This window comes from Lutzomyia longipalpis, chromosome 2, assembly GCF_024334085.1.
Source record: "Lutzomyia longipalpis isolate SR_M1_2022 chromosome 2, ASM2433408v1".
NCBI lineage: Eukaryota > Metazoa > Arthropoda > Insecta > Diptera > Psychodidae > Lutzomyia > Lutzomyia longipalpis.
The window spans coordinates 708,287-721,487 of record NC_074708.1 but is presented as its reverse complement, the minus strand read 5'-3'; the positions used below and the strand labels follow the sequence as shown (position 1 = coordinate 721,487).

The following is a 13,201-nucleotide window of genomic DNA, read 5'->3' as shown; positions in this document are numbered from 1 at the left end:
GAGAGAGAGAGTGAGAACAAATAGTGCAAGTCAAGGGGACACATGAAAGACCATCCTCCATGTAGGGAATTATGCTTTGAAGAGTAAATTTCCATAAATATTTAATGTCACTGAAAATTGACATGAAACCACTGATGAAGTGGAAGAGATGGAGATTTCTCGTGGTGCCTTGAGGAGAAGACTGTGAGAGACTCCATCATCGTGTTTAACAGTCCAATGAGTGCCTTTTTGAGGGAATTCCCTACAATTTTCCACCCCCCTCCTGCGCTCGCACCCATTCACAAAGTTCCTCAACAGTGATGGTGGTGATTTCTCAATTTTCTCATAACCCTCCCCCGCACGCCAACCACCCACATTGAACATTGAGGCTGAGATTATCCTTCATTCCACAATGTTAGTCCTTTTCTCATGGTTTTGATACATACATTTACAGCAAAAGAGTATGGAAGTTGTGGGGAAAGTGTGTGGGATTGAGACGAAGAGAGGGGATGATGCAAAAGTTGGGAAAAGAGAAGGAAATTGGAAAGTTTTCCCACAATATCTCAAACACTATTTACACCACACTTCATCGGAAGCTCCGGGGGCATTTGCATGTGAGACAAGTGGTTGTAAAGTGGCACAATATTTTCCCACAATTGAATTTTCCATCTCACCCCCCTCATACCCAACAACACCAAATGAATGGAGAAATTTCTAAAGAAAACACCCCACATAAGGGACATAAATTGAAAATGAACCCTTTTCCTGGCCCACATTCACCACACACACACAGCGTTGAGTCAAATTTGAGCCCAATCAATTGATCAATTAAATTTTTGACCCAACAAAATATTTGTGGGAAAATTTATTGAATTCTGATTGGAATGAGTAAATTCAAGCATAACTTTGTATATATGAAAGTAATCTGTTTTGTAAATGGAGAAAGGAGATTTTGCCAGGACATGAGATGAATGGCAAAATTTTGCAATCCTTTGCACCCTTTTGCACACCATCCTCCCATCTCATAACAGGAGATCACTTCCTGTTTTGCTCTCTCCATGGGGCACAAGAAACGAAGGAATATGCGGCAACAATGGATCACTGGAAGGTGGTTGGTTGAGGGGATATAAAGTAATTCAATGATGCTGCAGCATATATGCAGAATAATTTCATTAAATATATTTGATTGTGCATACCAAAAGCGTGTGTTACGAGGGTGGAAATTCAATGAATGCATCCTTCTGTACATTGCAAGTTGCATCCTCATTTTTTCCTCCTTTTCCCTTCCTATACAGCCCTTCCCTTCTTCGCCCCATTATATGTATTCATTTTCCCGCCCCTGTGCGAGAGGAAGAATGAAAGAAAAAAAAAGAACTATATCGGCAGAGACGTACGGTTGGAACTATAATAATATAATAAATGTGAAAAGCAAGAGAGAGAGAGAGAGAAAAGATGGGAAAATCTATTCAAATATTTCCATATGCCCTAGGTAATACATAATATGCTCAATATAAGGAAGCTTCATCGTCAAGAGTCATCATCCTGTGCAAACGCACACAGAGTTTCGTGTAAAAGTTGAAAAAGAAAAAAATCCTTCAACTTTTCCCAGGAAATCGCCCACGATAGGAAAAATGATTTTTTGGTGGTTTTCCTACTTGACGATGAGAAAAAAAACTTTCAATTGAAACTCAATAAGTTCCTTTCTCGCTCCCATTTTGGCATCACATTGCTTTCAACAAACCACCATTCTCGTAGAAAAAAAAATGAAAAAAAGGAAGACTTTCATATAAATTTCATGAAGAGAAGAAAAAGTGAATAATGATGTTGGTAAAGATCTCATGGGGAAATTTGCTAATTTTCTACCTATTTGTTAGAGAAGTTTCCTTACTTTTTTCTCACAATTTACTTTACTCTTGTGGGAGGGGAGGTAAGAGAGGGAAAATAGAATTTTTCAGAGCTTTGGGAAAGCTTACAAGAATGTTTTGGCAACGAGATGAGTTAAAGGAAAAGGACATTCTTTCTAACTTTAGACATTTTTCGAAATTTATTTTAGAATATTATTATAATAAAATCTTAAAAAATAAATAAAATAGAAAATAAACTTTTCCTTGAAAGTTATCCCCGATGAATCCTTTAACGTTGAAGATATAAATTTAAAACCATAATCTGTTAAAACAAAGCTCATTTTCACAAAATTAATAAACTGATATATAGCATAGTTTCGTTAGACAATGAAACTTTCTCTATCCACACAAACTATATATAATTTCCAACAAAGTGTGGAAAGCTCTATTTAACTTGTTTAAATTGTGCGTGAGCTATATAGAGAACACCGGTATGAGTTTAACCTAAAGTGGAAATGAACATTAATTCAAAACTTCCAAAATATAGAACTTTCATTGCATTTTGTAATTAAATACAATTAAATACATTGCAAAAGTCAATCATAACGCGTCCAGTTATAAGAGTTGGTGTCCCACAACGTGTAGAAGTTTGTTTATGCGTTGTAATACTATTTGTGAGCAGTATTAGTAGGCAAAGTTAATTTTTTTTGTAAAATTCGGCAATTTGATGGATAAAAATGGTTATATCTTTGGTTCTATAAGACCTACAGAAATTTCTTGACTAGTTTTGGAAAGGTATTAAAACAGGCTATAAATTGACATAAATTTCAATAATTTTCAAGGTCATCTCCATAACACAAAATGGCGGATTTTTGTTCTACCAAAACAGTTTTTGGCATTTTTTGTCTCGAAGGAATGGTTCTAGAGGTTTCTGATGTTCTAGAAAGTTGTAGAGTTTTGCAAAACCTTTAATTTGATACTAAGATGAGCAAAATCGGTCAAGCAGTGCAGGAGATATGGCTCTTAGAACTTTTCAAATTCAAGAATTTTTCAAATGGCTATATCTTCTAAACGGCGACATAGAATTTCTTCATTTTCGGACTGGAGAAAGATATTGAGTCAGGCTACAACATATCAAAGTTTAAAGGAAAACGATAACAGATGTTGGGAGATATAGCCCCTTAAAGTTAGGCAATTTTTGTTTTTGTTTTTAGCGCCTCTTGCGGATGTTTTTGAAACTTGAAATGTTCTAGGTAGTTGTAGGGCTTCTCAATACCTTTCATTTGATACCAAGATGGTCAAAATCGGTCAAGCCGTTCTCGAGATATATCGAAAAAACACTTTTTGCTTTAGGCCGCCATATTTGCTAAACCGCTTGACCGATTTTCAAGTATGAATTGTCGATGAAAATGTCTCACTGAGCTCTACAACATACTAAAATTTCAGACCTCTAGCTGTAAGGGAAGTGGTTGACAGTATTTCAAAATGGCGGATGGCGGCCATCTTGAATTTTGAAAATGCGAAAAAATGAAATTTTACACCCACATTTCTATAGAAAACTTCAAACCGGAAGTCTCTATCTGTTACCGTTCTCTAGCTATAAGGCAAAGTTTGGGCGACCGGCCGGCCGGCCGGCCGGCCGGCCGGCCAGCCGGCAGGCCGGCCGGATCAAAAATTTTCCACCACCATTTTTGGAATGTGGGTTGTCTGAAACGTGCTCATACCAAGTTTGAGCCCGATCTGAGGTGGTCGGAAAATCCGACGATTACAATACTTGGTGTTGGCCACGAAGTGGAACACCAACTAAGTGGTGGAAATTTATTTATATACAACATACAGGGGAAAATTTGTGTATGGAGGGTGGGTAAATTTCATTGGAAAAGTTCAAAATTTGCAAATGAAATTTCTTAGTCAGTTTATATACAAAATATATATCTTCTTTTCCAAGCATTTTGGACTTTTGCCACCTTCCACAACAATAGTCAATTTATTCAGCTGCTTAATTAAAAATTTTCTTCAACCCTTTTCTCTCTCTTTCCCTCTCTCACTCTCTCTCTCTCTCTTGCTCTAAGGAGAGCATCTGTTTCAGTGAGTTGATTCAATGTGCAATGAGAACTTTATAATAGAAAGGAAGAATAACAAAAAAAGTGTGCAATGAGAAATTCCACAAAGGGTGGGAAAAGAACTTATTTTAATTATATACCACTTTTCTTGGTGAACTGAATTAATACTCTCACGCTCACCCCTCTCATGCACACGGCAAATTTGCCATCATTTCTCCATTAAGTCCACCCCCTTCATTCGTTTTTTTTCTGTTCATTCGTTCATGCCATCCATGTGTGTGACACACGGGTCAGAGAGTAGAAACATTTCTATCCGCCACTCCTTTCTCAATATTTTTCAACTTTTGCTTTGTCCTTCTGTGGCGCGTAAAGCTCTCTCGTCTTTTTTGCAGCAGCAGCACAAGCAGAGAAAACATTTAATTTAGAGCTTTTTGTCACACTGTTGTATCTTTTTTTTTTCGGCAACATGCCAGAACATTTTTCCCCTTTACTTGCGAGACGGGGAGAAAGGGGTAGCTCCATGTCGCTTTTAATCCTTCCGCCTGTGAGTAATATTTTCTTTTTCGCATTTCCTCGTGTGCGGGATTTTTTCCTCCCTTTTCTCTCTTTCTTTGTATTTATTCAGGGAAGTTACAGAGAAGAAGGTGGATGAAGGGTGATGGGGGATAGGTAGAGGAGTGCGGGAGTGTGTGGAAGACACAACGTGGGGATTTCATTGTATAATATTCACATTTAATTGCAACTTATCATTTAAATTCCACATAATATAGGTAGCGTGAATTTTTCATTATTAAATACATCTGTGAGAGGATTTTTCACGCGCGTGGAAATCCCGCCTGTCGCGGCGTGTAATTAAGAGCTGCTCAAAAATGCGCTCATTTGTATTAAAGAGCACAAGAGGATTTTCTCACTATATATGGAACATACAGAGCAATGAATAGGGAAGACTGGGGCTAAAAAAGTCAGAGAAAAAATACTCAAAAGCTCATATTTTCCTTCAAAATTGAACAGAGTGATCAAAAGGAAAGGATTTTGGGTGAAAATCTGCCCTTTATTTGATTCTATTAGCCCCACTCTCCCCTGCATAGTGAACATAAAATCCCTTTCAATTTGACTTTTCCATTCATCTTTCACGCCAAAGTTGTGATTTTCCTTCATGTTGATGCAACACACAAAGCACTTTTTGAGTTCCTCTGCTAAACCCCCACACTGTGAGCTTTCTTATAATCTCTTCTCTCAATTAGTTTCACCACCTTCCTTGCGCGTCATGTAATTCCCAAAGCCACGTAAATTGTGTTTAACTTCTCTCTCTTTTTTTTCTTTACTTGCACTTCAATAGTCCCTCCGCCCCATTGAGGGGTGTACAGAAGCACAAAGAAAACGGATAAAATGTACCTTCTTTTGCTTCCCTGTAATCTCCTTCGTTTCCTTCCGCATTCAAAAAAAAACTCAAAGGTGGAAGGTAAAGGATTTTCCCATTAAAATTAAATGGGATCTTGAGGATTTTTTTGTTGCAATATGTCGTTTGGGGTCAAGATGGATCATGGAAAGAATGCCGTAGAGAGAAGAAAATTTCTTCACTCTACCGATGAGAAAGTCAACAACAAAGTTCTCTCACTCTCTGCATTTTTTTTTGCACTTCTTCTTCAAAGCTTTTCCACCCACACTCACCGTATTTTAGTCACTCACAAGACGAGACAAAAGGGGCAAATAGCTCCCAGGAATGTATTTCAGCTGTGTGTTGGCTTTTGCATTAGTTGTTTGTAAATATTAGGATTATATGTAAATTTACTTTTTAAAGAAATATTTTTGAGCTTTTTTTTAATCTCTTATAAAATCAGGATTTTAAATAAGATTTATTTAATAGACACGAAGCCAGGAAATTATTAAAGATGGTTTTTATAGAAAATAAATTATTACTTTCTTTTCAATTAGAAAGGGCGCTAAAAATAACACTAAAGGACTCTAATAAAGACGCTAAAAGCAAAAGAAAGTCCCCAATTTCCTTGTTACGCCAAATAAAAGATTAGTTTTCAACCCTTTCGCGGGCTAGTGGCACACCCTCCTCGTGCACTGGGTGGTTAGTAGTAGATTTAGAGGTTGGTATTATTTGACATACAAGTGCCACTGCACGATACCCCCGAGGAGCGCGTAAATCGTCTTTGTGGTGCGCGACGAGAGAGAAAGAGTTTAATGCACGCAAATCACTCCATTGAAAGCTACCCCCCACCACCCATTTCTACCTCCAACAAATGGGGTTGGTGGGATAACCACCCTCCCCTTTGGCGGGAGAGCTTTCTTCGTGTGCTTTTACAATACAACGAGAGAATGAGAAAAAAAAGAAGAAGTAAACTCACCTTGTACTTCCATGCATGCAAATACATCACAAGATCCTGCGGCTTTGGGTCCCTGTAGCGAACTTTGCACTCGTAGCAGTGTTTATCGACTGTCATCTTATCAGGATTGAATGTGAGGTCCGGTGATTCATGACCAGTCTGTGTGGCTACTGTTACCTGCAATTCCACATGCAGAAAAATATATATATTTTATGTTATGTATACATTTCAGACAGTTTTGGTTTTAGATATATGAAGAAATCACGCTTTGGGGTGGCATTCACCAGTATACCCCAGTACCCTCACATACCACCCCATTGTCGAACCAACCCCCTCCCCTCACACCGTGTGCTTCCAAATGAAAAGCTTCAGTGAGAAATTTCATGGGAATTTCAGCATATTTTCACAATTTCGCGTTCAATGACTTTTCTCACAATGTGTTTATGCGAAAAGCTTGGTGGGTTTCGCCACACTCACCCCATCCCCCGACTGGCACAGGAAAATGCATAGAAGAACCTCATTTGTGGGCTTTCGGTGGGTAGTAGTAACTGGGGAAGCAACACATGTTGCCGGTTACACGCCTTTTTGGTTTAAACTCACAGAATGTGCAGTGAAATAGCAGAGATTAAGCATTTTAATGAGCAAAGAGGATTTTTCAATATAAAACAATTAAATTAATTTTGTTTAAACAATTTTCTCACATTTAATAGAAAATTTCTATATTACTATTTTTAGTTTTTTTTTAATGTGTAATTAAAGAGAATTATGTGTTGATAGAAATCTAAAATTCACTATAAAATGCAAAATTTATTTGCTAAATAATTTTTAATGATTTTCTCTCGTAATAAAAAATCAAATTGAAATGTTTAAAAATAATAAAATTGAAAAAGAAATTAATGAATGTTACAGAAATGTTCTTTTCAACTTTTTTTTCAACATAATTCTACAAAGTCTAAAAATTCTAATTTTTAAACTTGATTACCTACATACATATTTTTTGCTCATTCAACAAACTTCCCAGATGCCAAATAAATTGTTGCTGAGCACTTCAGTGAGGAGAAATTCTCTCTCTCTAAACTTTTAATTTATCTTGTTTCGTAGCACCAAGTGTAGTGTGTCCTCGTGCAAAAAAAAACTCCCTACAAGCACTTGAGGACCAATTCCCTTCTGAGGGAGAGATAGTTGATAAAATGAAGGCTCATTTTTTCGTTGTTGCTCTGCCTGTTCCCCAACCCAGAGCCTTTATGGTAATTAAAATGCGAGCTTTTTTTGCAATTGATCCCAAAGGGATTGTGGGTGGATGCGGGGGGAGACTGTGGGGACAATGAATATAAACAAAGAAAGAGAGAGAGACTCACCTTTGCCTGTGTCCTCTTCATGTGGGCGCTTACGGAGGCTGGAGGCGAATTCTGCGATGCCGTCGCCAGGGTGGTGGACAAACAGACACTTTCATGGGGACTCTCGCTTCCGTGCGATAATGGCCTGGGACTCTCTGAACATGGTGACGCCTCTCTTGACACAGTTTCGCAGTCGTCGTCACTCAGGATGTTTCCTGTGATGTGCATACATATGTACATATGTGTGGGCCCCAAGAGTAGGTGGATGTGGGGGTGTGTGGTGGAGGAAGAGAAAGAGGAAGTAATTCATAACGCTTGGCATTTGCAATTGGTTGAATCATACATTGGTGAAGTGGTACATCCAATGCATTTGGCACTTCATTGCATTTTGCAACCCTCATCGCTTCTTCAAACTCTCCTCATTCCCCCTTTTTCCACCCCCACTCCCCCGGCCCTTCTTCTCGGGAGTCCCACCACTTGAAATCACCGTGAAAATTGTTCTCTCGGAATTGAGTGGAAAATTTTCGTGATAAAAGTACAACAGAGTGTTTCAATGGGAATGCACAAAGGGGATGAAAGAGAGAATGAAAATCAACTTTTATCTTTTATCTGAGAATTCTCTTCTGTTGCATTTTCATTGAGACACTCTATACTGGAGGGGAAGGGGATGTAAAAGTAAAATCTTGAATTCTCCTTGAAATAACCCCCTTCCCGTAAGGAAAGAAAAAAAACTGAAAATGGGATGGAAGGAGAAACCGGAGGAAAGCCATAAAGCGTCAAATTGTAACATTTATTGGTGGGGATTTTGTGTAAATTGTCCTCCTTTGGGCAGTGCGAAAAACACCCTCATTTTCTCGTTTTTTTTCTTCTTTCATCCCTTCGTGTCTTCGTCTTCGATTGCCCTTCATATTCCCATCCAATTCACCCACAACACACAACATCACGCAGATTGAAGAGACTTTTCCAGGATGCCAAAGTGATCCCATGTGGGGAGCTAGGGCATCCATTTTCCTTGGGAAATCACCTTCTCAACTATGTATGTATGTTTGGGGAGAAGGAATTGCTGTGTGTCGTTTTTCCTACCCCAGACCACCAGACCATATAGCACCTGAGATGGCACGAAAATGAAGTCACTGGGTGTCTCAATCAGAGATGAAATTAATTTAGATAGGAGATAAATTGGGAGGGAAATTCAATTATTTCCTTTCTTATCTCTTTAATTATCTCCCACACTGTGACTCAAGGTGCTATAAAGGGAAATTTTTGGAGGAAGCAAAACGACACTAACAGCCCCTAACAATACAAGGAAAATGTTGCTGAATAAAACTTTTCACGGAAAAGCATGAAAAGATGGGAATTTCCCATGGTGCTGGAAGGGTGGCAATTTGGTAATTGAGCTTCTTAAGGAATGCCGAGATGAGTATCATTTTGTGTTGCTAAATAAAATTGATTTGCAACCCTTAAATACATTTTCACACGTTCAAAAAAAAGAGAGAAGAAAACTAATTTTGTTTTTTACTGTTGCCTGAGTTAAATCTATACAAAAAACATTGGAAAATGTATATAGCAACTCTGGGTTGAACCAGTAGAAGAGTATATCTACTCACCTTTACCACAGCCCAATACACCACCATCCTCAGCATCTGGTTTCATGGATTTGAACAGTGACATTTCCGAGTCACCATCGATACCCAACCAATTCTCCGCATTGTGGATATTTATCAAGTCCTTCACCAGTTGTTCATCCGACTTGCCACCAATGTCGCCTCCGCGCCCCTTGGCCGGTCCGAACACCTCATGGTTGTACAATGGATCATTAATTACCGGATAGCCTGCAATTGAGGTTAGCGAAGAGGAACATTTTAGTACTCTTACCCCCATCACACAGATTGTTGTTAGTTATCCCCTTGATTTAACCCATTTCACATTCCCTCTGTCACACATTGAACCCCGCCTCGCACTGTGTTTGCTGCAATGTGCTCTGCAGAGGAACTCCCCTTTCTCTCCCCTCAATTATTATATATTTCCCATTTACCACTTTCCAAGAATTCTAAATATTTCATTGAAAAGAAAAATCCGTTTGATGAGCTCATAATTTTTATGAATGAACGTTTTTTTTTTCTCAATAAATTCTAATTTTATTTTTCTGTGAAAAAATCTTTAAAGTTTTTTTTTCTTGCAAACACATTAAACACTTGAAAATGTTAGACAACACAAAGAAAAAAATATTATTCTCTCATTTTCTCAAGAATTTCTCAACATTCTTTGCTTCTTCTTTTTTATCAGTTTAAGAGATTATAAAAAGAAACTTTTGATGAGTCAACAATTCGACGTACTTCTAATGACTAAAACATTGCAATTTCGGTCAAAAACGTAATTATGAGGTATTATTCTTTAATTTTTTATTAGGAATTTTGAGATGAAGGAAAAGAACGTAAAAGTAGACCGTAAAGATTTTACGTCTAATACTGCTGGATGCTACGCGGGTACACAATAAAAGCCTTTATTGTCCTTCGTCTTGCAAGATAAATTTCCTTCGATAACCTCCCGGGGTTATTTCTGCTATTATTTGTTTTTACAGTGGGGGAATCATTTAATGAACATCTCTAATCTTTCGCACATTATTTATCCAATTGCTTGTTAGGGATATTATTATGAGATTTTACGCAATTTCTATGAAGATTTGATGTGAAATTTGAAAGTTGAACTTCAGTTTTTTTTTTTAAATTGAAAGTATTCATTCTAATAATTTAATCCATTTAATTGTCAATTGATTAGTTAAAAAATTATGAATCCCAACTGAAATAATAATATTCATGCTTCTTTTACATTTCTCTTTGCTGGCTCTTTTGAAAATCTTTTATGCATCAAAATGAACAAACACTTTAATTGGAATTTACACAAATGTTTGGAAAAGTTTTGTAAGAGCTTTCGGAGCTTTTTGTGTGCGAGGAAGAGACTCCCGGAGGTGCAAGAAATTGATTTCATGGGAATATAATTATATTCTTATCGTGAAATGCTGGGGGTGGGGGCAGAGGGTGAAATGAAAGGGATGGTGTGTGCAAAGTGAGAGACAATGGTGTGTCGAAGCTTGTCTGGTAAAATTGACTAAAGATCACGATCCCATGGCGCAACGTGAGGTGAAAATGTGAGCGAGGGAAGTGCTCGAATGAGTCCACAGAGGGTTGAAGTTCACATGGTGGAAGGTGTGGGAGGGTTAGTGATGAAAGTCAGGAGAGTGTTGCAGTTCCTGACAATTTTGCAAGTCGCTCTCGTGTGTCTTCTCGCTGGTGCATACACCCCACCCATCTTTGCCACCCACCCACACACACACTCTGATGGTGGGAGGTTGTTTATTGGAGTTGCATCACCTCCAACGCCAAAGGCAATATATTGTATGTATATAGCATGGGGGTGGAAAAAGTTCATGTATATAATTTGTATGTATACATACCTAAATACTGCAAATGCACACGGATTTGGTGCATGCGACCGGTTTGTGGTTTACACAGGACCACACTGGATTTCCCGTTGAAGCCCAACTTCTCGAATTTCGTCGTACACTCCTTCCCTTTCGGTGACACCTTGCACACACCGATTTTGTAGCTTACCACCTCAATGGGTTCCTTGCATTCGATCACGCCGCTGCAATGAATCAACACAAAAAAATTCAAAACATTGAAGCATTTGAAAGTATATTTCCGGAATAAAATTCTCTCTTCTCCATCATTCCCTTTCACACACACACGGAATTTTTCCTCCCTTACACGCAATTTTAATCTTCGAAAGCTTTCAAAAAAATTCCCTCCTCTCTTCTCCATCCGCTTTTCCATCCACCTAAATGCATTTTCTCTTCACCCACACACCGTGCAAACTCTTCGCAAAACTGTTTCAATGAAACTTTTTGAGATCTTTTTGCTTTTGAGATAAAAAATAAGAACTTTCAAGTAGAAAAGGAGAAAATTTGTGCTTTGAGAGCTATTTAATGGAGTATTTATTAAACTGCAAAATTGATAACCTGTCTGGGTGAAGTTACTTTTCAATGAAAGCTTGAAGAGCATCAATTTTTTTTCTTTACATTAATGCGGAATTTAATTAAAGTGAAAACATTACGTTAAAACGATTCTGTGGTTTTGTACAGAATGTCAGGAAAAGTCTTTCAAGAAAAAGCATCGGAAGCTTTTGAGAAAATTATTTAATTTGAGGGAATTTCTTTTGCTAAACCTTTTGGCTTTTTTAGTGATTTGATGTCTTTACAAAAAAAAAATAACTAAAGATTTGCCAAATACTCTTGAAAAATATTCCTTTAATTCAAAGCTTAACCTCAGAAGAATTATTCCCTTCAGAGATCCCAAAAAAGATCTTTTGAAAAATTTCTTCAAGAAGACTTTCAGAGCTTTTCTTTTCTTTCTACAAATAAATAAGAAAATACTCACTCTGGGAATTCACCCTCAACTCGGCAGACGTACTGCTTCTGAACCTGCCTATTCCGGATTTGATGTTCCATTTGACGTGCCTTCTTGGGGCTCCGACCAAAGAGAAGGAGTCCCGATGTGAGTCGATCAAGACGATGGATCGTCCTCAAGTTCTTCAGGTTATACTCCTTGGCCAGAATGAAGACCACCGTATTGTGACGATATCGACCACACGGATGAACCTATATGTGAAGGAACATTTAGAGGGTTAAAAAGTTAATAACTTTTGCTGCGGAAAAAATCCTCATGTGGGAAAAGCTTAAAAGAAAAAAAAAACAGCGCAAAAATTAATTTGTGTCTGCGCTCTGTGTGTGTCAACAAAAAAAAATGTTTTGCTGTTGGTGGAAAATTATATTTATTTAATGCTTGAGGAAACACAGCAGATTTCCTCCAACACCACTACACAGGGAGAAAGAAGACGATGGACATGTGAAAAAATATTTTTTTTATGCGGCATCACTCGTTGAATCTTCTGCTTTTATTTTTGGAAAAAATACCTCCCTTAGGCATTAACCTTTTCCACACCCTCGTCATTTGCAGAGCGAGAAATTTTTCCCCGGCACTTTTATTTTATTTTATTTTTCTATTCTATTTGAGACCAAACAATAGCCCTCCGCCATGAGAAAACAAGAAGGGAAAAAGCTCCGCAGTGTGACAAGGAAAGTTTTTTTTGTGCTACTGCGAAATATGTGTGTATGTAATTCCACAGACTATCCCCCTGTTCAATTTTCATCCTCAAACACTCGATATTCCCATATACGGGAATCAGGGGGGTGTGGGGAGGTTACGATGGAACATCTGGGTGGAAAAAAATTGAATTAAATTCCCATCTATCGATTTCCACTTGAGATTTTTTTTTCGTGTGCGGGTGTGTGTTAGAGAAAGCTCCCCACATAGCTACTTCTGGGCAAAACACCTCTCTCAAGCACAGAATGAATCATGTATGATTGGAAAGGGTTTTTTTCCTCTCTCCAACCAAAGGATGAAGGTGAATCCTGTGAAGGGAAAATCCTTTCTGTATCGCCATTCAGTGGGGGGAGGTGACAAGTATCTGGGGGTGGGTGAGTGTGAGGATTTTTTGGACACCAGTGAAACTTTTGCAGTGCATCCCTGTGACACATTTCTCTCTGTCTCAGAGCTTACGGAATTTAAGTTTAATTCTCTTAC

The 13,201-nt window shown here is 38.1% G+C and overlaps 2 protein-coding genes across 6 annotated transcripts in view; one reads left to right on the top strand and one right to left on the bottom strand.

Moving 5' to 3' along the window:
• LOC129788401 (N-acetylgalactosaminyltransferase 7) overlaps positions 1-13,201 on the top strand; it is a 783,634-nt gene that overhangs the window by 339,706 nt on the left and 430,727 nt on the right. The window lies entirely within an intron of this gene.
• LOC129788392 (pseudouridylate synthase RPUSD2-like) overlaps positions 1-13,201 on the bottom strand; it is a 138,284-nt gene that overhangs the window by 8,066 nt on the left and 117,017 nt on the right. For 3 of the 5 annotated variants that reach the window (XM_055824413.1, XM_055824411.1, XM_055824410.1), the window contains exons 7-11: positions 11,996-12,216; positions 11,014-11,204; positions 9,167-9,391; positions 7,581-7,774; positions 4,441-6,399 (exon numbers count right to left, since the gene is read on the bottom strand). In XM_055824413.1, the coding sequence (XP_055680388.1) occupies positions 6,106-6,399; positions 7,581-7,774; positions 9,167-9,391; positions 11,014-11,204; positions 11,996-12,216 (1,125 nt within the window). In that variant the 3' untranslated portion in view covers positions 4,441-6,105. Of the gene's footprint in view, positions 1-4,440; positions 6,400-7,580; positions 7,775-9,166; positions 9,392-11,013; positions 11,205-11,995; positions 12,217-13,201 lie in introns of those variants that run through there. The other 2 variants (XM_055824414.1, XM_055824412.1) reach the window with 1 other exon arrangement.